The sequence below is a fragment of the Lygodium microphyllum genome, chromosome 16 (assembly GCF_053477565.2).
Source record: "Lygodium microphyllum isolate KBCC chromosome 16, Lygodium_microphyllum_v1.1.10, whole genome shotgun sequence".
NCBI classification, from domain to species: domain Eukaryota; kingdom Viridiplantae; phylum Streptophyta; class Polypodiopsida; order Schizaeales; family Lygodiaceae; genus Lygodium; species Lygodium microphyllum.
In genome coordinates this window covers 74003914-74031378 of record NC_141150.1, presented here as the reverse complement: position 1 = coordinate 74031378, position 27465 = coordinate 74003914, and the positions used below count along the sequence as shown (strand labels likewise).

Here is a 27465-nt window from a genome sequence, read left to right as displayed (position 1 = left end):
AAACTAGCCTCTAACATGTAGATTTCATCCTCATTCTAGCATTGTTTTCAAGGCCAATTCTTGTGATGGATCTTGCTTGGTTCCTAGTCAATTTATGACTACGTTTAAAATGTTGGAAACTTGCTCCAAGAGTTTCCTTGACAAAGTCAAGAATTTGACTAATGCACAAGTCCACAAATGACCTTGATGAATTAGCCCTTCAACCTAGTCTTGTTTTCCAACCATGCTCAGGGGATCTCTTGCTTTAGATTTAGGAGATCAAAGTTAGAATAGCCTTGTTACACTTGGGTGACAAGGGGAACCACCTTTTTCAACAATTGTAGGCTGATGGAGCTAGAAAGGGAAAACTATATGTTGAAATTCTTTTAGGTTCATAGCTCTAAGTAGAGCTCTTTAAACATCTATTCCACAGGATCAAACCATGCAGAGGGTGCATTGTTGCAAAGTAGAGGTTTGGGTGAGCATCTTTCCATTGGCAACAAAGGTGATAGGATGTGCCAAATATGAAAAATATCAACATGTAGAGAGGTGAGAACAATAGGGCAGATCATATGTCAAAATGCAGCAATCTTTGGACCTGGTATGACAAAACGCAGCAGTGTATAGCCTTGTGATGGTCTTTATTGCTACATCCTTGGACATCTGGATGGGCGCTAGTATTTGGTCACAATGGTCACGAAGTGACTTAGTACGAATGTATTAAGGGCACTTCAGGCTCAGGCAGTCGAGTCCTATTTATAGGACTCAAAGCCTTGTTGTGTAGATCATTACTCTTGGACTCTTGGTCCATAGGCCAATGCACCCGTATACTGGGATGGTGTGGATTGGTGGTATAGGATAACAGTCCTTTGGATGTGGTTATGACCTAGAGTGCCAACTCCCAAGCTCAGGGGCGAAGCCATTTGGCTCTACAGCTGGGAGATGAGTCTGATGCTCAGTCCCTTCATGTTTGTGGGTATAGCTTGTGTCTTGTCTTGTGTGCAGGTTGGTCGTAGGTGGATGTTTGTATCATGGCGCGAGATTTGATGACATGCACAAAGCACTTTTGCTCACGGAACTGTGATGGTTCAAGCTTGATAGGTACGCTTTTATCTTGTTTAGGACATTGCTAGTGAGAGGGCATGCAAGGGGGGCATGTGTTGCAGGTGGTGGATATGACAAGGTATGTTTCTTGCTTGGTACTCGTGCTGAGGTTGATATTGAGACAATGCATGTGTGCAAGTATCTTCGGTGATACTGATGTGATTAGGGTTCGAGTTGTCATTCTGAGGTTATGGTAGACCATCTTTGGCTGCAAGGATCTTGTTGCTTTGGATTTACTTGAGGTTTTGTTTTCATGTTCTTTGAGTGCTTATAGGCGGTAGATTAGCTGGGTGATTAGTAGGCATGAGTGCTTGCTGTGGAGGTCCAATGCTTTACTTGTAAAGCATCACTCCAACATAGAATAAAACACAATCGTATGACAAAGCACAAATTGATGATAGAACTCAGTAGGATTAGGGTAACTCAGAGACAATGAACACAAAATATGAATGAATAGATACAATGCTCAATGTAGTGAAGGTTAAATAAACTATGCAGAGTGATTATAGAACTTTGAACGCATGTGTCTGAAGAATTGGGGTAGAGAGGATGAACTGGAGAGTGTACTGTACTCGGCATGGATTGTGAAACATAGCAGACAGCCTTTGAATGCGATTGGCAGCTGCAAATGCAGATGTGGAGAGTCTGGATCAGGCTGAACACAATTGGGACTGCTTAAATAAATGGTGGGGGAGCATAGAAAAGTGCCAGAATGAAGTAGGTGACAGGCCAGAAACAGAAAATGTAGCTGTATACTTTCTTGCTGATGATAGTGGCTGCAGATAAGCTGCAAATGCAGGCAGTAGATCACCTGGCAGCAACAAGCGCAAGGTATTGGAGATCCCTTGAGAGATGGCAAAGGCTGGAAACTGCCACCAGCATGCTGTAGTTTATTGCCAGCAGCAAATGCAGTGTCTAGAGAGGGCTGTGAGCCGATTGCCAGTGTTTGGTGGACGGCTGGATGTAGGTGCCTAATGATGGACAGCAACCTGAACTGTGACATCTGCTAGGAAGGGGTGTGGACAGCAGAGATCTAGGGTGCTAACAATCTGCAAACAAGGATGGGCTGAGTGGTGGGCAGCTTGTCTATTTATAGATGAGTGGATCCTCCCAAATTAGGGTTTGTTTGGTGGAAGGCTGGATGTAGGTGCCTAATGATGGATAGCTACTTAAACGGTTATATCTGCTAGGAACAGTTGTGGACAGCAGAGAATAGGGCACCAACAATCTGCAAACAAGGATGCGCTGAGTGGTGGGCAGCTTGTCTATCTATAGATGAGCAAATCCTCCCAAATTGGGGTTTGACATATGGGACATAGACACTCTCTAAGAAAGCGGTCATTTAATGATAACTTTGGTAATAAGTGTGTTTTGGGGTTGTAATAAATAGCTAATCATTGTATAATGCATTTTTAAGCTCAACATTACTTGCGTCGTTGCACAACTGAATGACTGCAAGGTATGGCTCAAGTACTTTTGTGGCAAGGCTCTAGATTGACTATTGGATTGATTGGGCCTATTGGTGGGCCACAGTTGACTCAAGTGCTGATTGTCTGATTGGCTTGCTGCTGGTTTATGCTGAGTTGCACAATAACTATTCTCCATGTTAGCCAATCTGTAAGGCTTGAATGTATGGGGAAAACCTAAAATCTAGAGGATCTATATACATGGAAGAGAGAAGAGATAAAGACCCCATCACTGATGTAACGTTCAATGATGAGAGAGACCGAAGAGTAGTTATATTCACAAAGTAAACCTATGGACCGACTAAAAAGCCCTAATTGTTGTGGCTGTCTTGGATGATTGAACTGGCTTTATAAAGTACACTCTACATTCAGATCACCTTTAAAAAAAGGTTTAAAATAGGTCTAGAAAGTGGTTGCTTGGGTGTAGGCTGTACAAATTGGTCCATTGCTTTTGAAAAAATGCAAATTAGAAACCGCAAACTACACTGTACATCCAATTACCTCAAAGTAATGGTGTAAAATAGGTCTAGAAATTGTGCAACAAATAAAGCAAACTACATTGTACATCTAGTTCCCTAAAAAGTATCGTGACTGTGTACAGACTGTCATTGAATTTCCTTTTTTCTATTGTCAGGAACCTGTTATATCTATTAGTTTGTTTTATTATTGTTGTGTTGAAGGTCTTTCTTCCGGCTTGCCTGTCAATAACATCCATGCTTATGCTTTTGGCTCTAGAGATTGTGAACTTCTGTAAGCTGATTTCACCAACTCCAGATGAACATCAGTTGCGAACCTCTGCAGTTGAAAGAGTTGCCAAAGTTGTTAAATCTATATGGAAACAATGTCAAGTTTGTCTCTGCTCCTTTTCAGTCATTTTACGCATTTAACAAGTGATTGCAGTTCTATGCTTTAAGTATGCTTGCCACTGTTACCCATCAGAAAAAGAGCTACTGCATATTGGTTGGATTTTGTGACAGGTCAAAGTGTTTGGCTCTTTTGCAACTGGGCTCTATTTGCCTTCGAGTGACATTGATGTAAGCCATGACATCTCCATAGCTTTCATAAGTCCTCTGTCATTTTGGTCTGGAAGCTATTCTAATAGGGGTCAAGGTTTTTTTAAAAAGGGATTTACCGATTGATTGGTTCTTCTCATAACTCCATTTATGTTGTAGGTTGTGATTCTTGATTCAGGGTGTTCTGACATCCAATCAGGCTTGAGAGCTCTTGCAAAGGCTTTAGTCAAGAACTCAATCGCTAAAAATTTGCAGGTTGCTAACATGCTTACAGTAATGAGGTTGTGTTGTTCTGAAATATCTTGAATGGGTGTGAGAAGAATTGTTGTGCTGAGGGCCAGGATGGTTAATGATGTGCTTGTAGGTCATTGGAAAAGCTCGTGTACCAATAGTTAAGTTTATTGACACTGAGAGCCTAATTGCATTTGACATAAGGTATGAAAAAAATCTTTTGACATGATACTGAAAGTGGATGTCATCATTATCATCATTTTCGAGGACATAATGTTTCTTTAGGTGTTTTAAAAGACTTAAACTATCCAATACTGTTTATGAATGCATGCTATGAAATAGATTTCATTGCTTTTGCAAAAAAGAAAAAAAAAAGCAGCCGTTTTCAAAAAGGTTTTTTGTTAAGATAATTGAACATCTGTCTTTGTGATTCAGTCAGATGGGCCAACCATTTTGTCTGTAGCATGTGTCACTATTGTTACCTATGAAATTGCCATAAATCTGTTACATTTTTCCTATCATCATCATCTTGCCATTGCTATCATAGCCAGCTGCCACCTTGCCCATATCAGCCTGCATTTTGGGTCCAGAGCTGCCGCCTTTCTCTGATTTTACCCATCGCCAGCATCACTCCTGCTGCGTTTTGCCTTTTCTCATCATTTCCTTCTCCAAACTCTGTTGCCAGGACTGTGACATTGCTTTATTTGCTTTTCCAGCCATTTATGCTGCTGCATGTTGACTTCCAACCTCACTCCCGCTGCTGGTTAGTTGTCTGCCCTCATTGCCTTAATTCCATTATATATCATCATCACTAACCTCAAAGAAAGAAATTGTACTTCAATCGGAAAGAAGAGCTTCTTTCCTAAACACAGTTGGAAAGACAAACTTATTACCACTCCACGGCCATCCTGTAAGCCCATAGTGCATTTGTACTTCTAGCTTCCAAGACATCTTATTCTCTAGTGTCATCTTTGTTAGGATGATCATTTAAGTTCTGCATTGAATCTCTCATTCATATCGTTGCATTGCGGATGGTAAGGAGTACTATACTTGTGATTCATCTTCATCTTCTTGCACAAGAAATCTACAAGTCTTCTTGAAGCCCAAGTCTTCTACCGAATAGGATCTCAACAGGTACTCCAAAATTGCAACTTATGTCTTCATAGAAGAAATTCCCAGTATCCTTTGTCATAATACCTATAGTGGCTCTAGTGTGTGGGCACTTGAAAGATAGTCCATTGCAGTGAGTATATGCACCTTTTTCCTGGCTGTGATAGGCAATGGTCTAATAGCATCGATCCCCCACTCCTCAAAGACATCATGTGCCAAAATAGACCTTCTAAGTTCATACTTCAAAACCTTTTCACCCATCTTTTAACATTGCATGCATGACTTCAACCAACAGGTAATATCCCTCTCTAATTTGGGTCACATGTACTCTTTTTGCAAAATCTTCTAGTGTCCTTAAATGCAAAACGACCTTCACAAGCTCCTTCATGATTCTCCTCCTATGCTTAGCCTTAGCATTATTTAGTTGTGCACATGTGAGATGCACATGTGAAGTGCATGAAATGGATCCCTGTCAAGATTTGCATTTAACCCTCCACAAAACCAATGGATGCAAACGAATAGCATGCCCTTATATCAGAATAGGCTCTCAAATGTACATTCTCTTATTCAGTATATTATGCTATCACATGTCTCAGCAGTAACAGATTGCCAGTTTAAAAAAGTCACTTTTACTTGGAATTTCCCAATAGGGGCTGATTGAAGTCCATACAATATCAACCTTATATAAATTGGTCTTATTGTTTGTTGTAATGATTTTCAGTTTTGACGTGCAAAATGGGCCAGATGCTGCCAAATTCATCAAGGTTTGATTTTCCATCAAGCCGCCCCCCCCCAACCCCCCGACTTTATTGGTTCTCAAACCCTCAATTTTTTGGTTGGTTATTTGAATCCTTGCATGGTTCTGTGTGAGCTAACACAAATTATATGAAGTTCTTGTAAACATTTTTGATTAATGCTTATTGTGTTTGTGTGTCAAAGAATCATTAAGCTATTTTAATAATAGTTATAAGTGTGTCCTAGACCTCTACAGTGATGTGTTGTACTCGCTTGGTAGCTAATCAGTTTATATTGGGACTTCTTTTTCTCTTATGTGCTCTTTTCTCCCTCCTCCCCTTGCTGTGTTGCTTGCCATCCAGACCTTCCCTTGTGCCAGGCCAAGAGTCCTCATGCTCATGCAGCTGCTTACAGCTGCCAAGCCATCTCCTTTGTCTGTGAGCACTCCTCCCTGCCAAAGGGGCTCAACTAGGAATGGGGAGGTATGTGGAGCCCTCTTTCTATTGCAGATCTGCAAGCTAGGCGTTTAATGGTCAACATGAAAGCTTAGTAAGGAATGCCTGAGAAGCTAATATTTATTGGGCTCCTGCCTCACCAAGGCAATGAAGTCAATGGCAGAATCATCTGTGCAAGGGATTTTGAAATCCATGGCAAATGCACGATGAGCTGCAAACTGATTTATTCTTCTTTACTTGCTGTGAAGTTTGATTCACACATCATAAGAGAGAGCAAAGACCATCGATCATAATAGAGTCTAGGAACACCAGGATTACATTGACTTAGATTTGTCAGGTTCCTTCAAGGAAGATTTTCCAATCTAGGGAAATACAAAGTGTCGGCTGTGTTAGCAGAGTATGTCAGCTCATGTGTGAGTCTGAGCATATATTATGGCTGGGCACTTTATGTAGTTATTTTAGGCATTTTTAGTGTGTAGCATTTTATGCCATTGTGGCATTTAATGCTGACCGACCTGACATATTTTATGGCATTATTCATGCCTATATATATTCTGGGCTCCTCCTCCTCAGTCAGTTTAGGTCACCACCTGGAGGTCCCGTGGAGAGAGGAGCCGGTGCTAGTGCCCACCCAGGCAGTGACTCACTGTTGTATGCGATAGTCTCATATCTGATATATGGATTCCATTTCCCGAGCATACATCTGAGTTATCATCTGTATTGTGTTTTTTCTTTTCCTTTCTTTTTTGTCTTGTGTTTCAGCAGTTTATTACAGCATATGTTTACGCTTCCATTGCTGCTCCACTTCTGACATGGTATCAGATTTCAGGATTTGTGCTCCTGCTGTGTTTTCTTGCTGATTTCAGGACTGCTTTCACTCTTGCTGATTAGGTGACTGCTACTCCAACCAGGTGACTTGTTTTACTTGCGTTTTCTGCAGATTTCCCATCGCTTGCTGTCTACAGCCCCTCTACTGCTTGCGTTTTCAGTTTCCAGGCAGTTGTGATAGTTTTTTAGCCTATTTGTGGCAGTACTTAGCTTGCGTTTTGGTGTTCCTGACTTCTTCCTAGCTGGGCAATTGTACCTTCAGGCCGTTTTTGCTGTTTTTGACTTTTTGCAACAACTTTTGTCTTCTTTTGGTCAGATTTTGGGTTATACTATATGTGAACTCTTGTTTTTTGTAGTCTGTGCTCGTGTTTTGGCTGTGTTCCCTCTCCAAATACCTTCTTTTCTCTACTTCTCTTCTAAATCCTCTATAGATGGCTCCTCCATGCACATCCACTGATAACAAGCTCCATGGACCTGATTATTACACGTGGAGTGCAGTGATGAAGGCTTGGTTTATCGAAGCGGTTATGGTACGTGGTTGGCGGAGCTATTGCATGTCCTCAACAACCTTCTCCTGTTCCAGCTGATTTTGATGAAGACAACCATGAGGAAGCAATGCTTACATGGGATTCGAAGGATGCCCGTGCTTACTCAGGCTTACTTCGATGTATTTCCAAAGAAGTCCTACTGGCGGTTACCTCTTGCAGGATAGCTTCAGACGTATGGTTGAAGTTGCAGTTGATGTACGAGGCTCCTTCCACCATGAGAGCCGTTACTCTCTATGGCTAGCTTCGGCAACTGAAGTTTTAAACCAAAGATACGATCCAATCATTCCTACTTCAAGTTACCCAAATCCAGGATCAGCTTTGCACTAGGCAACTCATATATCTTAGTTCATGCTGCTCTTGAGTGTAGATCAGCTTGGCACGTCCAACTCCTAGCACCTCTAGCTAGCAAGTCAAGAACACTATATTTAGCATCTCTAGCAGTGCCATTTTGACAGCGTGAGCTAGCTATGAGGAAGTCGTCTAAATTTCTGCAGTGCTCACAACACCCTTACCTTGATATTGTTAGCAAGATTGTCAACTCATGTGTGAGTTTGTGCATGCTTGTCAGGGCTGGGAACATTTGTTGGTATTTTAGACATTTTTATTGTGGTCATTTCATGTGGTTTTTGGCATTTTATGCCAAATAAATTCTGGCCAACCAGCTGTTGGTTATGGCCTATTTATTCTGGGGCTCCTTCTCCTCCTCATCATTCATCATCATTCATTCGATGGACTTTGTTGGAGAGAGGAGCTAGTGCCAGTGCCCACGCAGCCATTGATTCACTGTTGTATGCGACTGTCTCATGTTTGGTATATGGATTCCATTTCCTGAGCACATCTCTAAGTTCTCTTCTTTGCAGTGTTCTCTCTTTCTTCCTCTTCTGTCTTGTGTTTAATAGTTTATGTTAGCACTCGTCTATGCTTCCATTGCTGCACCACTTCTTACAGATACTTTAGCACCGCCAATCAAATCAACCTTTCAATCGATAGGACCAAACCAACACTCTAGATCACTAGCATCATTGAAGGGTGCTAGCATGTTGTCATTACGGACAACATGCAAAGTGTTCTAGCTTGGAAACAACCCCAATGTTGCAACAACATTAATCACCCTGTTGAATGAAAGCAGCAAAACTGATACTTGACTCACCACTGTCATTTAGGTTGTTATTATTGACAATATGCAAAGTGGTTGACTCGGAAATGGTCCCCTCTTGCACCTTGGGTCCTCCCCTTTCTTTCCCAACAAACTAGACAAGCTTTATTTTTTAGAATAAGAATTGTATAGAGATTGCCCAAGCATTCACTTTTCTTGCCGTTTCTTTCTTTGAATCATTTTAGGATACAATTTTGTCATAAGTTTACAGAGAGTAACATTCTTCAAAATTTTGATAATCTCATAGTCTACCCATTGATGTCCTTTCTCCTTTTGTATGGACTTCCTAGACAGAGTAACTACCACTTAGGATAGTTAAGATAGATAGTATTGTGAGAGTGCGCAACAGAGGAACACGAACAGAGAGAGAAAGGAGAAGAAGAGAAAGATAGGAGGAATGGAAGAAAGATTTGCACTAAATCTGAAATGAATATTGAATACAATGATGGACTGATCAGTCCTTGTACATAGCCCAAAGTGTGAGTGAGGGCACTGGATTAGGTTGAAGATGATGTCATCACTAGAGATGGAGACAGAGATGGGTGTCAGAGTGTGCAACTTGTAGAAAACACAAATGATCTACTCCACACAAGTTGCTTGTTATAAATAGTAGCAAAATAGCCAAACTGGCCAACCTATCGAAAAATGCCACCAAAAATAGTAGTCGGCCTGGTAAATCTGGCCGACCAGCAATAAATGCTAGTGAAAATGCTGATGTGGCACCAACTGTGGCAAATCATTGACAAAGAGGCTGTGCAGCCCGTGGCAAAGGTGGAAAATGGCTACATACCGAGTGTGAACACACCTAACACTACTTGGGAGAGAAATGCACACAAAATTGAATGAGAAAACACAATCAGAGCTCCAATGTCTCCATCAGACTTTGATGGAGCTCACAACCAAAATATGGCGAGCTAACAACCCATCTCAAATCTTGGGAGTGTTTGAAGACCCAACAACCTCATATGATGAAGCATAGAAGTTTGGGGAAAAGGCTTTGTGAAGAGATTTGTTGGATGGGTGGGATAGTAGGCCATTGCTAACTTATAATCCACAATCAGCTCTTGAAGAACGTGGTATTGAACCTTGATGTGCTTTGTGCGAGCATGAAACATAGGGTTCTTGGCCAAAGCTAAGGCACTCTAGTTATCCACGCGCATCTGTTTGGTCTTGTTTGTTGAAAGCCAATCTTTGCCAACAAGCAAGGGAGCCAAACTGCTGTTTGAGCTGGAGGACAAAGTGTATGATACTTAGCCTTTGTAGAAAATAAGGCCATGGTAGCTTGCTTTTTACTGCTCCATGGGATAGCTTCCGATTCGAGGGAGAAAGCAAAGCCTATAATGGAGCATCTAGACTCTACATCTCTCGTCCAATCAGAGTTACTCTATCAAGTGAGAGCCATACATGATCCTATAGGATTCAGTCCCTTGTAAGTAGCGCAACACGCAGAAAGGAGCTCTCTAGTGAGCTTGAGTAGTGTCAGAGTGAAGCAATGCGGAAGCGAATGATCGTGACAAAGAGTGAATAGAGAGAGAAGAGAGAGAAAGAGATAGTGAAACACAGAAAATTTGCAGTGAAGAATGCGGTATAAGGATGCAAAATTATACACGTGTACAAAGAGAATATTTGCGTATGTTTCTGCCTTGAGGACCTCGATCTTGGTTAACCCCAAGTGTTGTCTCCGTCACTAGGAAGCTGAAATCTATCAGATACAAGTGTGAAACAATGTGCTGGAGAGCTGTATATATAGAAGAAAAGAAATGCCAAATAATGACTAGATCGGCTGCATTAAATGTAGCCGATTGGTGCAGAACTGTCTGATTGCACCTATCCGATTGTAGACTGCCACGTGGCATCTGCCCTGGCAGTGATGATGTGGTTGCTGCTCTGTCCTGCTCTGCACACTATAACACTCTTGGTTGTCTAGGGAATGACAATCTCTAACACTCCCTCTCAGATCTTGGACTTGTCATAAGGCTAAGGGATCTGGCATGTCTCCGAAGAAAAGCGTGGGGAAGCGCCTTCGTGAACAAATCTGCAAGACTGTCCTCTATCTTGCAGTACTCCACATCTATAGTCGCATCCAGAAGCTTCTCCATGATGAAGTGGTACTGGATATGTGCTTTGTCCGGGCATGGAATACGGGATTCCGTGCCAAAGCAATGTAACCATCATTGTTGCACCGCAAGATAGTAGGATGAGTCTGGGGGCAGCCAAGCTCCTCCAACAACCGTCGAAGCCACACAGTCTCACATGTGGTAGAAGACGTAGGCCGATACTCTACCTCAGTTGAAGATAGGGCTACCGTAGATTGCTTCTTGCTACTCCAAGAGATAGCACTAGCACCCAAGGTAAAACAATAACCTATAGTAGACCACCTTTGATCCACATCGCCAACCCAATCTGAATCACTCCAACTTGCAAGAGAACAAGATCAGAAGTACATGTACTTGCTGGATAATGAATCCCTAAGTCGGAGGTCCCCCTTAGATATCGTAGTATCCTCTGAATAGCTTGCCAATGCACCTGTTGAGGTGCACTCATGAACCCAGCCAAGAGACCGACAGCAAAACATAAATCAACTCGTGTGTTGAGGAGCCCAATCAATGAGCCACGATCAGTTGACGGTAGCAAGTAGCATCCGCCAAAGGAGAATCTGTGTGTGAAGTGGCCTTCCAGTTCAGATCCATAGGAGTAGAAATGGACTGACAATCCTCCATCTCAAAAGTCACTAAGAGCTCCTGTACATATCTCTATTGAGAGATGAAAATCCCCCACTGAGACTGATAAATCTCATGGCCCAAAAAGAAATGGAGAAGTCCTAAATCCATCACCTTGAACTTCTGGTGTAGGGCTGCCTTCGTTTCTTCGACCTTCTGGGTTTGAGCACCTGCTATAATCAAGTCATCAACATACAAAACAAACAACACATGACCGCTCTTGGAAGTGTGTACATAAAGCTCCGGATCGGTCCTAGAACACCGATATTCCAACTTGGCTTGGAGAAACGACTCAATCTTCTCATTCCAAGCTTGCGGAACCTGCTTTAGGCTATACAAGGCCTCTTTAACCTATAAACTTACCCATCACAAGAACCAAAACTAGGAAGCTGCTCTACATAGATCTCCTCCTTCAAATCACCATTTAAGAAGGCCGACTTCACATCCAATTGAAAAACAAGCCATCTCCTATGACTAGCCAAGGCAAGAACATCACGAATAGTCACCGTGCGAGCTGTAGGGGCAAAAGTATCATGGAAGTCAACACTTGGGCATTGTGCAAAACCTTTAGGAACAAGGTGAGCCTTGTGCTTGTCCAAAGAGCCATCACTATGGTACTTGGACTTGGAGACCCATTTGACACCGATCACCTTCTTATGAGAGGGACGAGGCACAAGGAACCAAGTGCCATTTTGCTCAATAGCGTCCAACTCGGCTTCCATCGCCTTTTGCCAATGATCAGATTGTAAAGCCTCCTTCATTGATGTAGGCTCTCTATCTTGCATAACATGGGAGATCAAACAATAGTTAGAGCAAACAAGCTCTGTAGAATGTGTCTGGTGTCTCCATGACCTCTGCAGTCCATCCTACGGTTTCCACTCCTCAAGGACCCCCTCGATCCTTGAATCACGGAGGGTGTCACGAGCCCAACAAGGAGGCCGGATCTCTCCTCGGTGCTCCCCATCTACTGAAGACTCTGGAACATCCACTGGCTGGATCTCCATTGGGATGGCCATTGGAAGAGAAGACTCGGAATCTGAAGAAGAATCTCCATCAAGAAGCTTTGGCTCCAAAGGAACTGTCTTGGGAGCACAACTCTCCCCTTGATCTCCAAGGTTGGGGTGCTCCTCACCTCCCTTTGTGGTCGGAACTTCCATGAACTGCACATCTCGACTGGTGTAGACATCTCGCTTTACAGGATCATACAAGTGATAACCTTAGGACTGGGAGTTGTAGCCAACAAAGACATGTCATCAGGAAGCCGTCTCAAACTTGTCACATTGCGTCTTCGGGATGTGCACATAGGTGTCACACCCAAAGATCCTGAAATAAGAGACATCAGGCTGATGTCAAAAGATGACGTACCAGGGAGATAATAGCGTTGGCGGGGAGGAACACGGGGTGAACTCGACAAACATGGAGAAGAGAAGAGAAGAGAGAAGAAACTCTGAATGGAAGGATGAAGTTCTGAATCATGGAGTGAATGTGATACAAGGGAACAAGGGTGCCGTAGCACAAGGAAGATGATGAAGATAGCCACGATCCACGAACCGCGATGTCCTCCTGAAGGGGTGTGAGGGTAGTGGAGAGGTTGGAGAGAAGAGATGACGGACTGAATGAATCAGCCGTGAGGAATGAATGAGAGAGTGGCTTATAAATAGGCACAGTCAGTCTAGGATGGCGCCTCTTTTGGGGCTGCAAACCCTAAACGCAAAACGTAGAAATGCAAAAACGCAAACTGCGGGTGAAGGGTTTCTCAACACCCCCTCCCAGGCCCAAAAAGGGAAACAAGAGAAGAGTGAGGTGGAGATGCAATGCTATATGCTGAAGAATGCTCATGCAGCAGGTGCCACTTGGACAGTGTCCCTCGTGGGAAAATTGTTCACTTGCCCAAGCGCCCTAGTACAAAAAATGATGAAAACATGCAATGCATAGGAGGAATGTCGGACTTTGTGTGGTGCTGAGAACCATAAGGATATGCTCGTACTCGATCTCGAGACGTGGCTCCATGCTGAAGTGACCAAGGCAAGAAGAGAAGAGGAGGAAGAAGATGTAGAGGATTCCTCAGATCCAAGAGTTTCACCTGAAAGGTAACCTGCAGTAAAGAACAATAGACAGAGTGAACTGGAGAACCCGAAACTCAACCTTGGGAGAGAAGCCGCTAGCTGCGTGCATGCATGCTGGAAGGAATACGAAGGCCTCGTCACCAAGTCACGGTTGAGCCTCCAAGGTCCTAATCTAGGTGGTACCTGAAAATCGTGGGTATCAGTATAAGAGATGATTGGTTGAAGATAGCCACCCCAAGAAAGTAGAGAATGGGTGAGGAATGTCATGGGGAGTAGGTTCCCCCGCTGAGGTTGGAGATAAAGGGCCCCCTGTTGAAGTCAAAGAAGAAGTAGATGCCCCCTCTGAGGGCAAAGAAATAACAGCCCCCTCAAAATCCCCCTTTGAAGTAGATAAGGAATCCAAAAACTCATGGATCACGGACTCCGAAATGTCTGATGATGAAGGAAGTGCTGCCGGTCGTGCCAAAGAAGGTATCTGGGATGCTGAAGAGCTCCTAGAGATAGCCTCTCGAACCTAAGTAGTCGAGGGTGGGGCTTAGAATGAGCAAGAGGTGGGCAATGGTCGCTGTCTCTCAGTGGAGCGGATAGGGTAGCCGAAGAAGAGGAAGGAGTCGAGCAGCCACTGTCTCTCGAAGGAGCGGACTGACGAGGAGATGGTATCAAACAATCATTGTCTCTTGATGGAGCGGATTGCAGAACCGCGGGCCGTGGTAGGCACTATACCTGAAAATAGGTGGGAGAAGACTGCTGCTGGCATTGCGACGATCTCCAGGAGGTTGTAGCGCCAATCGATCCTCCATGTGCTCGAAAGGACTTACTGTGCATCGGATGTGTCTTATTGCCTTGAGCATAGTACTCTGATAGCTGACGTAGAACAATCTCTGTAGCCCAGAAAGGAGAGGTGGCACAAGGAGTGCTTGGTGGAAGACGCATATACTTCGGAGGGGTGGGGAGCAAAGGTTGATGTCGACAGTCTTCGGTGGGATGACCGTTCGTGCTGCAGTAGGAACACCTAGTAGATTGGCAATCTATTGGTGGAGATGCCATGGTACTGGTGTGGCAAACCGAAGAAGGAAGAGGTCAGCCACAAACCTCAAGCCACAATGTCCGCCGCTCAAGGGGTGGGAGGGCAGGGGAAGGGCTGGAAATGGGCTGAACCACTAGTGGTCAGGAAGAACCACCAGCAGTTAAGGTGTGGCTGCCGATTGTGGGAAAAGGCCGCCAGCTGAGAAACAACAGTGCTGGTTGTGCCGCCAGTTGATTGGCTGAGCCACCAGCAGCAGCTTGTGCAAACGCAAGGAGATAGGGAGGAACCGCCAGCTGGCTGGGCAGAACCGCCAGACTGCAGCCAGCGCCGCCAGTTGACTGGGTGGAACTGCCAGTCTGCAGCCAGCACCGCCAGCAGCAGCCACCTGAAAAATGCAGGCAGATTGGGTGTAGCCACTGGCAGCAGGAGCTGAGCCGCTGGGGCAGACGGGAAATGGCTGCCAGGATGTAGGGCGGAGCAGGCCAGCGGCAAAGGACAGTCGCCAAGACGTGGGCGGAGCCGGCCAGCAGCATAACAGCCGCCAGGAGCTGGGCAGAGAAGGCGGAGGTCAGCCAGCTGCAAACGCAAGCTGGGCTGAGCCTTGGGCTGCAAACGCAGTTTAGAACAGCTGCCAAAAAAGTGTTGATGCAGCGGAAGAAGAAGAGAAGTGAACGCCGAACCTGCCATCGGTCTTTGCCTTCATTGGAGTGGAGGATCTTTGCTACTAGGTGAGTAGATCCAGCTCTAATACCATGTCAAAAGATGACGTACCAGCGAGACAGTAGGGTTGGCGGGGAGGAACACGGAGTGAACTTGGCAAACATGGAGAAGAGAAGAGAAGAGAGAAGAAACTCTAATGAATGGAAGGATGAAGTTCTGAATCATGGAGTGAATGTGATACACGGGAACAAGGGTGCCGTAGCACAAGGAAGATGATGATATAGCCACGAACCACGAACCACAATGTCCTCCTAAAGGGGTGTGAGGGTGATGGAGAGGCTGGAGAGGAGAGGTGACGGATTGAATGAATCAGCCGTGAGGAATGAATGTGAGAGTGGCCTATAAATAGGCACAGTCAGTCTAGGATGGCGCCCCTTTTGGAGCTGCAAACCCTAAACGCAAAACGTAGAGACACAAAAATGCAAATTGCAGGTGAAGGGTTTCTCAACAGCTGAGTCCCAAAGTATGCCTCAAAAGGTGTCATCCTGTCAATGGCCGAAGTGGGAGATCGATTTAGGATGTGGATTGTCGTAGCCATTGCCTCGGCCCATAGAAATTGAGGTGTTTGTGGGTGCTCCATCATGGTGTGTGCCATCTTGATCACACTTCGGTTCTTCCGCTCCAAAATGCCATTCTCTTGAGGAGTGTTGGTATTAGCAAACTCTTGGTGAATGCCCCTATGTGCACAAAAACAAGCAAACTCATTAGAAACAAATTCACCACCCTTGTTTGATCGCAAGGTCTTCAATCTCCGGTCCGATTGGTTCTCGAAGAGAAGCCAATCCTTGAAGTGGGGGAAAGCCTCCGACTTTAGCGTCAAGAAGTAGGCCCATGTCATCTTGCTGTATTCATCTACGATCAACATGAAGTACAAGCTCCCCTTTAGGGACTCATTTCTCATCGGGCCACAAAGATCCGTAGATACAAGCTCCATAGGTGAAGTAGACTGCCTCGAAGCTTTGTTGGGAATCGCATCCCTATGCTGCTTCCCATGAATGCAAGAGACACATGGCTGCTGGCTCACCACTATGTCCGGCAAACCTTGAACAAGCGATCTGCGCGACGCCTTCCGAAGGTACTCATAGTTCAAGTGGCCAAACCGAGCATGCCAAAGCTCGGGACTGTGACTGAGAGGTAAGAAGAAGAGAAGTAAGAGCGGAAGAAGACTTCAATTTGTAGATGCTGTCCTCCTCATACCTTGAAGAGAGAACCTTTCTCGATTCAATATCAAAAACTCGAACAGCATCATTGTCAAACTCCACCAAGAAACCAAGAGAACAAATCTTATGGATCAAAAGCAAATGATACCCTAAACCGGGCACATACAATACCTTGGAAGTGTGGGTACCACCACGTCCATCTGGAATCAGCTGCATCTCACCCCGTGCAGCAAGACAAAGAAGAGCTATCTCTTATGAGAATCTGCCCACACGATGGTCACAAATGGGCAACACCTACTGTTGAAGGGTGCCGTGAGGCACCATTGTCCACGATCCACTCTCAAGCTTGGGGAGCTGTCATTGTAGCATTAGACGTCTTCGGTGTAGAGCTCTCAATGACTGCTAAGTAGAAAAGCAGCTGATGAGGGTACAACCACTGCTCCAAAATCCTTTGTGTCCTTCTTGTCGGGGCAATTCTTCTTCCAATGACTGGTCTTACCACAAATATGGCATGTCAATTCTTTCTCTTTGTGCTTCTTGGATTTGTTGTCCTCTTCCTTCTTTTGGTCCTTACTCTTCTTTTGAGAGGCTTGACCAATCAATGCCTCTGATTTGGAAGCATTCTGTCCCTTTAATTGTTCCTCTTGGTCCAAGACCATAGGAACCAACTCTTCCCAGGGAAAAGTCAACTTCCGTCCTGAGCGAAATAAAAGGTACTAAATTGTGGCGGCAATTGGGACAATAAAGTGATCGCCATGTCTTCGGAGGAAATGGGCTTCCCTACATTTTGAACCTGCATCTGAAGCTGTCGAAGCTTGTTGATGTGTTCCCAAAGCGAAGAAGACTTATTTACGAACAAGGTCCGCGTCTGTGCTTCAAAGAAACACTCTTCATAAGGGTCATCCGGTTGTACATCTGGTCAAGTTCCAGCCATATCATCAAGTGCTCTATATGGGCTATCACGGTTGTTGTACAATATAGAAAAAGAAAAGAACGAATCTTGGCATTTAGCTTGTCCCAATGAGACTGGGCCTTGGTCAACTCTGCACGAGCACTGGAAGAGAGTTTGGACTCATCTCTCACTGAGGGTTGGTTGATCTCCTCCATCACAAGCTCTGCCAAATCATAAGACTCCCAAATCATCACACGCCAAATGCGGTAATTTTCACCATCGAGCTTTTGATTTGATGGAAGAGCCGGTAAGACAAGCACCTTTCGGTACGTGATCGCTTGGAACTCCACGTCAGTCTTTGTAGACATCTTCACTTGCAATGCCTGCACAAATGCAAAAGAAACCCCCTCTGACTGTGAAAACGCAGCCTGCTAGGGCTCTTGTCTCAACGTCCCGAACCTTCTTCGGCTGCCCGAGGTGATGAAAAGGTAAAATCTGCACTTGAAGGCCAAAAACATAGCCTTCTTCCTTCTCTAACAGTAGAAAAACAGCAGCAGCTTCAGGAAATCTTCTCTTTTCTCGCATACCCATGCTCGCCTCAGCCTTGTTCTGATGCGCAGCCCACCTGCTCACACTAGAACGTTGAAAATGCAGCCTTGTGTCGCACTGAAAACTCCTCTTCAGTTAGATCCACCCTAGGTCAGTCCTTCAATGCTCTGATACCATGTTAGAGTGAAGCAATGCGGAAGCGAATGACCATGACAAAGAGTGAATGGAGAGAGGAGAGAGAGAAAGAGACAATGAAACACAGAAAATCTGCAGTGAAGAATGCCGTATAAGGATGCAAAATTATACACGGGTGCAGAGAGAATATCTGCGTATGTCTCTGCCTTGAAGGACCTCGATCTCGTCAGCCCCGAGTGCTCTCTCTGTCACTGGCAGGCTGAAATCTGTCAGATACAAGTGTGGAACAATGTGGTGAAGAGCTGCTATATATAGCAGATAAGAAATGCCAAATAATGACCAGGTTGGCTCTATTAAATGCAGCCCACTGGTGTAGACCTGTCCGACTGCACCTGTCTGACTGCAGACTGCCACGTGGCATCTGCCCTGGCAGCGATGACGTGGCTGCTGCTCTGTCCTGCTCTGCACACTGTAACACTCCTGGCTGTCCAGGGAGTGACAATCTCTAACAAGTAGGAGACTTCATAAAAGAAGACAACAATGCTACCATTAAAGAAATGTCGGGTTGAGTATGAATAAGCTAAATCAAAGATCCAACAAGACACATGTACTATCGGATAACATTAGGAAGGGGAGCTTTGGCAGTAACCATCTTGGACTTAGGGTCCACGGGGCAAGAAATAGGCCGACACTCGGGTATACCAAACTCCGAAAGAAACTTGGAGATGTGCTTGTGCTGGGAGATGAAAATGCCTTGAGATATTTGATAGATCTCTAAACCAAGGAAGAAGAATCGATCAATCCTCTAGTATCAACACCTGGGAGCATGTTTATGGCCATAGAGGGCCTTCCACAATTTGTAGTTATGATCCTCCTTTCCTTGCACAAGAAAATCAGGAGGTTATGAAACATAAATCTCCTCCTTGAGTATGCTGTTTAAGAAGGCAGACTTTACGTCCATTTAAAAGACAGACCAATGGTGATGGGCTGCAAGAGCCAAGATAGGGTGTGGAAAGAACCTCAAATGTTTGTACTCTACCAATGGCCCTCTCATACAATGCCGACATTCCCTAGATGAGCTCCCTATGTACTCTCATATCATATAGCTAGTGCACAATTTGGCTCTTTGTATTGTATCAAAGGCTTTGTGGAAATCCACAAAGCAACAATAGATCCATCTACCATGAGCTCTACCCTCCTCAATAATTGCTCTGAGTGTGAGGATGTGGTCTAGTGTAGAGAAGCGTCTCCTAAAACCACCTTGCACTTGTGCTCTGAGATCCCATCTCTCCGTCCAACAGCTCAGCTCATGCTAGGGAACCTTCACAATTAGAGATCACTAGAGGTGAAATCGATATGGGGAGTTGTTACGTGGGTCACAAGCAAAGGGTTTGCTTGTGGATATGAAGACTTCAGAGGGGAGCATGGCCTTCATACATTAGGACAGAGATGGGAGTTGATTGGCAGCATTACTGCTCGGTATGTGTTGAGAATGATGTGCAATAAGGCTGTTTCTTATGTACAAACCTGTACAAAAGCTCCAAGTACTGAGACTCCTTTAGGGTAACCACAATGGAGAATTGTCTAGCTGGGATATGTTTCATTTATGCATGCACATATGTTTTCATGTGACTTATGAAGAAGTTAGGGAAGTTTATTTAATTTTGGCGCTGTTGACACATGTATTTTAATGTCTTTCATGATTATACATCTTATAATTGGTCCTATGCCGGAAGTAGATTTTTATTTGACGATGTCTTTCGAAATTTCGATTCTACAATTAATCTTATTTTTTCTTTGGGTTTATCTTTTTACAGGATGCCTTGTGTGCTATACCTCCTTTGAAACCATTATGTATGGTGTTGAAGATATTCTTGCAACAAAGAGAGCTGAATGAGGTAACTTACAGGGGGCTTAATTTGCATTCATCCTCCTTTTAATATATTTACACTCTTAATGTTCTTGAAATCTCATCCATCAGTTAGTCACAACTATGCCAACGAGTGGGCAAGGGTATGGTAGTGCAAAATCTTGCTTTACTCAAAGAGTAGGAGGTAAAAGCTTTCTTGTTTGAAATTTTATGATGGATGGTTTGCCTGACAGAATGAAGAGAGCATTTTGATAGTGTAGCAATTAGCATTTTTCCCTGATCCATGGTAAAACAATCAACAGACAAGTGCTAAGGAACTTCTTCCATAATGGGGCAATTTAGTGAAGGCTGACAGACTTTTAATGAAACCAAAACAAAAATGTGCTCCAAACTAGTCTTAGAAAAGGAAGAAATGAAGGATTTGCTATGAATATCTTAGGCTCAGGCTGTTGGTGATGAGGAAACTCACAACGGGAGATATCCCTATCAGTGGTGGCAGACCAGTACAGCTCTCTCTGTTTAGTTTCTGTGTACCCAGCTCCATATCAGGGAGCACTAGCATATTTTTAGCTCTCTGTGAGTATGCATCTTTCCCCTTTTGGACCAGGTTAGGTTGACCTGATTCTTAGTTGCCAGTTTTCTCTACTGATTCCTGTATATACGTTGACCCTGATTGGGTCTCACTTTCAGTGCCTCGGATCTTATTTTAGGACAGACCTTTGTCCTGCCATTGAAGTTTTCTAGGAAGGTCGATGACTGCTGTTCATGGCAGTGTTTGCATTCTGGCCTTGTGTTTCTTACAAGAGATGCCTCAACAGCTGATCTGTTTGCTGGTGCAGCAGTGTGTGTCTGCGCTTAATGAGCCCCAGGTGCTACATCTTGCATATTTGTACCCTGCCGCTGTTTGTAGCATCAGTTTCTAGCCTGATCGAGGTTGCTGAACATTGTACCAGCTGTTCTAGCTTAGCAATGCGCAGTCCAATGCAGGGCTGCTGTGTTTTGGTTAGCAACAGCAATTTCAGTCTGCATTATATATATATTTTCACTTGCCTTCTGTAAATTTCTCTTTGCTACCTGTACCTTTCCCCTGTGCCAAGCTTTCTTTCCTGAGAACTCCCTTATTCCTCAAGGCTTGCATTTTTGCAGTTGGTGCTGCCAGCATTTGCATTTTGCAGATCTCGATAGTGCGTATAATTTGCCCCTGCATTTAGCAAGCTAACCATGTGCTTTGCATTACATTTCCATGTTAGCAGTTTTTCCCTGGCATAGATGGCTTCCCTATTCTTCTCAAACCTGCAGCCGACCAGATGATGGCAACTATGAGGTATGGAAGAGATCTTTTTAGAACCTGCCATGAAGATGCACCAACATTAGGATATGGTTGAAGGCAAGGTTACAATCTTGGAGAATAATTGCGAAGGCATACACAAGTGGCCCAGAGTTGATCAAGCAGTCTCAGTCTGACCTCATCTCTCACATTTTGAGCAACTTCAAGGTAATCATATGCCTGCTCAATCTCTTTATGAATATAAGGATATTTATGTTGGCATTCACAACCTCCACCGATACCAACTAGAGGAATATCTTGTTCATTTTAAGCTGGAAGGACCTTACCTTTTTATGTGGGAGTGTAGAAGCTTATTGATTTGATGGGTCAGCTAGGGTAAGACCTTCAAAGATGAAGATTATGTGATGTGTGTCAATGCAAGACCTTTGAGAATTGTTCCATGCTTTCAAAATTGACACACACACACACACACACACACACACACACACACACACACACACACACACACACACACACACGTGTGTGTGTCCCCAAAAGGAGCTGCCCTAACCTTCCCATTTCTACGTCATGCTACAAAAGGAGATCGTTGCTTTCATACCTTCATTCTTGAAAAAGCCCTTGTGTCATCCAAGGATCATGATTGAGGACATAAACAAAAGTAGTATTAGTACAGTGGCATTGTGTGTGAAGATATGCTGGGGTTTGCACTAAGGAAACACAGAAAGTATGACCACAACTGAAGCACACAGACTCAGACAGTGTTGTGCAAAACTCAACCCCTAAATGCAAAACTCAAAACTCAAATACAGGAACAAACACATATAGAGAGAAAGGAGAACTCTGAAGTGAATGAATGCTGTAAATGAATGTAAGAGTGTACAGAATACCGAAGGACTGAGCTGAAGAGTGTCAGAGTGAGATGTCCATCTTGAGTATTATAACCACGAATTAGAGATGTCAGTGTGTGAAAAACCACAAAACACCAATCACCAAGGTAGTAGGAGACCCAGGTGACAATAGAGGAAGTGGAAGATGATGTAGATGCCCACACTAGCTACAAAAACGCAGGTTGATACAATTGCCACAGGCAGGTAGGCGATAGCAAGGATGGAGACACTAGGTGCTAGAGAGGATGGTGATGCAGTCGGCAAGGGCTGGACAACGAAGGGAAGGTGGCTGATGGCTGAAATCTGCATGTGGGAGTGAGAAATTTGCACACAAGGATGGGGTTGAATGGTGGACAGCTTGTCTATTTATAGATACAAAAGGATCCTCCGAGATTAGTGATTGCAATGTGGGATATAGAAACTCTCTAGAATTGCTCACCGTTTAATGGCACTTTTGGTAATTAACATGTTTTGGGGATGTTGTGAAGAGTTAATCAGTATGGAACGAACTTTTAGCGCAACACCCTTCTCAGGCCCAAAACTAAAACCAGAGAAGGGATTGGAAGAAAAGCTCAAGCCCATTTTTACTCCAAGGTGTCCCACCCCAAAGTAGCTGGGGCATCGGACAAAGTGTACGTTGGCTGCCTAGTGGCCTATCAAGACTATAGAGGTGATGGTCATCTTACCAAGGGAGTCCAAATAGTCACCCCTAAGAGGCCAACGCATCAGATAAAGGGTGCATGCCGATTGCCCAATGATGTGCCACCTACTAAGTTCTGCAAAGGCGGATGGAACTACATTGAACCTAAAAAAAAGAAAAAGAGAAGAGATGGTTTGCGGCCTATCAAGGAACTGTGTTGTGTGGGGAGAATGAAAAGGGATGGTTAGATCCAAGTTCCAACACATCACAAAACAAACAAGCTAACCCAACCTCGCGAACATGTCAATGACTAGGGAAAGGGGTGAAGCATGGTGAGGTAGTGGTAAGGTGGTAAAGAGCCGTTAGATGGAGACAACTCAGGATCTGCCCAGGTGTGCTATGCACAATGAGATGCATAGAGTAGTGTGCTACATGATGAGAATGCACATGCAATAGGCGTCACTTGGACAGTGTTCCTTGTGGGGAAATTGTTTACTTGCCTAAGTGCCCTAGTACAAAGATGATGAAATCATGCAATGCAAAAGGGGGAAGGTACAACAAGGGGGGAAAGCGATGTTGATGACAAGTGCTGAATCTTGTAGAATACAAAGAAAGGGTAGAGACTCTTTCTCAACCTCAAATGTTAATGCTGAAGAAGGAAGAGGAGCTTGATGTCGATGTTCATATGGTATCGATAGCCACGATGATAAATGAAGATGAGGATGAAGGACCTTGACTAAAAGAGCAAGGTAGCCATGATAACATCAAGAGAAATGTTGCAAGTTCCGCCTTGGGAGGGGAAGCCTCCATGCTGGTACAAGAGCAAATCTCCTAGGAAGATGAAACGATGAAAGAAATGGTGCACACCCCATATCTCATTTTATTAGTAAAGAAAAAAGATGGTTCTATGTGACTTTGTGTTGATTATAGAGCACTTAATAAAATAACGGTGAAGAATAAATTTCCTATGCCCAGAATGGAAGATCTTTTTGATCAATTACAAGGGGCAAAATTCTTCACAAAGATAGATTTAAGATCAGGCTATCACCAAGTAAGAATTAAGGCACAAGATGTTCCTAAGACAGCATTTCGTACTAGATATGGGCATTATGATTTTTTGGTGATGCCTTTGGCCTCACTAATGCACCAGCTACCTTTATGAAGCTGATGAATAGTGTGTTATGGCCCTATCTAGGACATTTTGTAGTAGTCTTCTTGGATGATATCTTGATCTTTAGTAAATTGAGAGAAGAACATTTGGAACACTTACAATTGGTATTCCAACTGTTAAGAACACATTCCCTTTATGCGAAGAAAATTAAATGTGAATTCTTCGCACAAGAGGTCAAATATTTGGGGCATATTATCTCGAAAGAGGGAATCAAGATGGATCCAGAAAAAGTAAGGGCAATTATTGAATGGCCATCTCCAAGGAACCTGGAAGAGCTGCAGATCTTCTTAGGTTTATCTGAATTTTATCGTAGACTCATTCGAGATTATGCCAAAGTAGTTGTTCCAATGACAAACCAACTTAAAGGGAAAGGAAAGAGCTTTAATTGGGGAACAGACCAAAATGAAAGTTTTCAAAAACTTAAGGTAGCTATTGCTACAGCTCCAGTACTATTAATTGTGGATTCCAATAAACCATTTGTGGTTGAAGCCGATGCCAGTGATAAGGCGATAAGACGCGGTCTTATTACAAGAAGGTCGACCAGTTGCTTTTGAAAGCAAGAAATTAGACCGTGCAAAACAGAATTATTTTGTTTATGAGAGAGAGTTGTATGCAATAGTACATGCAATGAAGAAATGGAGGCACTATTTGTATGGTGCCAAACTTTTGATCTTGTCGGATCATGAAAGCATTAAGTGGCTTAATGACTAACCGGATCTACAAGGACGTAAAGCCAGATGGGCCGAACTTCTCCAAGAGTTCGACTATGAGATAAGATATAGGAAAGGGAAATATAATATAGTAGCTGATGCACTCAGCAGAATGCCCATCATAAATGAATTGAGTTTTACTCAGTTCACTTCCGACTTGCTTAAATCTTTAAAAGGGAAATGCCAGGTTGATCCGGCATATTTCAACATATGGGAAGCAATAAAAAATGGGGATCCAAATGAAAGTGCTTCTACTGAGAAAGGAATATCTGAGGATGTTCAACAAGGAAATGGAGCATCAGGGGTTGCTCAAACCGGATTCAAGTGGAAGAATTTTACCATTGATAATGGTTATTTACTCTACAAGGGTAGGGTATGTGTCCGAAAGTTAAAGAAATAAGGCGCGAGATACTCTTTGAGTGTCATGATACCCCTAGCGTGGGACATCCAGTAGTTAATAAGACTTATAGTCTTATTAAAAGGCAGTTCTATTGGCCTGGAATGAATAAGGATGTCCTTGACTATGTGGTCAAATGTAATAAATGCCAGGTTAATAAAGCTGAAAGATTGAAAATGGGAGGACTTCTCCATCCATTAGAGATTCCTTCAGGAAAATGGGAGAGTATCTCCATGGATTTTATTGTTGCATTACCCAAAACACTGAGGGGGCACGACTCTGTGGTGTGATTGTGGATAGGTTAACCAAAATGGCTAGGTTCATTCCAACTTCAACTGATGTTAAAACACCAGAATTGGCTAGATTGTTCGTAGAGAACATATACTGATTGTATGGCCTTCCGGCAAATATAGTTTCTGATCGGGATAGAAAATTTGATAGTCAATTTTGGCGTGCGGTATTTAGGAAGTTGGATACTAAACTTAGCATGAGTACGGCGGATCACCCGCAAACTGATGGGCAAACTGAAAGGGTTAACCAAATCCTTGAAGATATGCTTAGGGCATATGTAAGTAAAAGGCAAACTAATTGGGAAGAGTATCTACCGATAGCAGAGTTTGCATATAATAGTGCCAAGCACTTTTCCACTGGGTATAGTCCATTTATGTTAATGTATGGGTTTCAGCCCAGAGCTCCTCATGCAGTAGGATTGCATAAGGAAAAGGTTCAGGCAGCCAAGGACCTTTTGGAGGATATGAATAGTATGTTAAAATTTGCTCAAGAAAATATTAAGAAAGCTCAAAATCGAGCTAGAGCTTATGCAAATCCTCACCGAAGAGACGTCTCCTTTGAAGAAGGAGAATTGGTTTATCTTAAAGTGCTTGAACAAACTAAAACCATGAAAACGGGACAATGTCCAAAGCTTTCACCCAGGTATTGTGGTCCTTTCATAATACTTCAAAAGGTGGGAGAACGGGCTTACAAGCTCCAACTACCTATTGGTAGTAAAATACATCTAGTTTTTCATGTGAGTAAGTTAAGGAAGAAACTGGGTGATTTGGATAATTTAATCTTAAATGATAACATTGAGGAGCTATTAGATAACCAATCTAATCCACATGAACCAGAAAGAATATTAAATGTTCGTAATAGACGAACAAGGAATACTATTTATCAAGAATGTTTGGTCAAGTGGAAAGATTGTTCAGAAGAAAGCTCAACATGGGAGCGAGTAAGTACCCTAAGAAAAAGGTTTCCCAATTTACAGTTAGACCTTCCAAGTATCGTTTTCGAGGACGAAACTGATTCTTAAGGGGAAGGAAATGTTATATTAATAAGGTAAATTACGGGAAACAGGCACGAGGGATGACCGTCCGGGGGCCTTGGGCGCCCAAACGGGGTTTAGGGGAGCCTAGAATTAAAGAGAGTCCAAGAATAGTAGGACTCACCAAGAAGTGACGGCTGGCAATCGGATCACGATGGGAATTGCTAGCAATTAACTAGGCAAGGCTGGGACTATCTCTCGTGCCCCTATTGAGAATCGGACTGTGTGGTCTTCCGTTCTCCTCATCATATCAGTTTCTTCATTGAATCGCCATCACGACTACAACATTTCATCACGACTACAACAAGGGTGGTTAGGGTTTCCTATAAAAGGACCAGACGGCTCATTTGTATGGTATCTTGTGTTCATGTGATCACAACACTTGGGCTCTAGGTCCATAGGCTTGTGAGCCCTTGTTATGGATGTGAACCCTTGTGATGTGAGTATGACTTGTTATACTGCTAGCTTGGGGTGAGTCCATTTTGGCTTTTATGGCTGCAAGTGAATTTGATGTCCATTTTGTTATATTTCATTCTATTGCAGAAATAGCTTGTGTTGTGTCTCATGTTTTGTTTCATGGTATCAAAACAATACCTCGTTGTTTGATGTGTGATACAATCACATGCACCAAACTGTTGGAAGCTCATGGGGTCATGATTGTCGACACTCGATGGGTTCACTTCTCTGTGTAATAAAGCAATACGATACGTTACTAGTGAGAGATGAATACTAGGCGATGTGTAAGGAAGTGGTGAGTATAGTGAGACATTCTTACCCAATATTTGGCAACTACAAAACATTAATCATGGTGGGGGATAACTACACTCAATGTTCCCTTTAATGTAGGTGACAGGGGGTCTAGGAAGCTACCACTCTAAGGCACATGTACATTGTTAACTTTTTTGATATTTAAAATTTTGTTTCTTAATGAACATTGGATGAAGAGAGAGCAGCATGGACTAGAATGCTAGTTGTGTGTGACATGAGATGATATGCAAGTTGAGATTTGACTTGGGGGGCTCATATCATGATGGTTCACTAGTTGACAAGCCTTGATGGGGTTTCTATAGACCGGAGGGCAAGGGTTGATGCCGAAAGATGTAATCAAGTATCCAAAGGGCCATCATAAGTTGCTTCTAGTAGAGGATGAGAGTAATGGCTCATTGCAACATGAAATGGTACATTGACATGGGCCCAACTACTTACATGTGCCATGAGGGAGGGATGGAGACTTTTAACTTACCAAAGGGGACCCTTATAGAGATTGCAGTGGTACCTAGGAGA

General features: G+C 43.5%; 1 protein-coding gene across 2 annotated transcripts in view; it reads left to right on the top strand.

The window, feature by feature from the left end:
* LOC148022987 (uncharacterized) overlaps window positions 1-27465 on the top strand; it is a 69138-nt gene that overhangs the window by 12463 nt on the left and 29210 nt on the right. The window contains exons 2-7 of one of the 2 annotated variants that reach the window (XM_087695944.1): window positions 3285-3397; window positions 3527-3583; window positions 3722-3817; window positions 3927-3997; window positions 5625-5667; window positions 19712-19792. In XM_087695944.1, coding sequence (XP_087552070.1) covers window positions 3285-3397; window positions 3527-3583; window positions 3722-3817; window positions 3927-3997; window positions 5625-5667; window positions 19712-19792 — 461 coding nt within the window. The remainder of the gene's footprint in view (window positions 1-3284; window positions 3398-3526; window positions 3584-3721; window positions 3818-3926; window positions 3998-5624; window positions 5668-19711; window positions 19793-27465) is intronic. The other variant, XM_087695945.1, reaches the window with a different exon arrangement.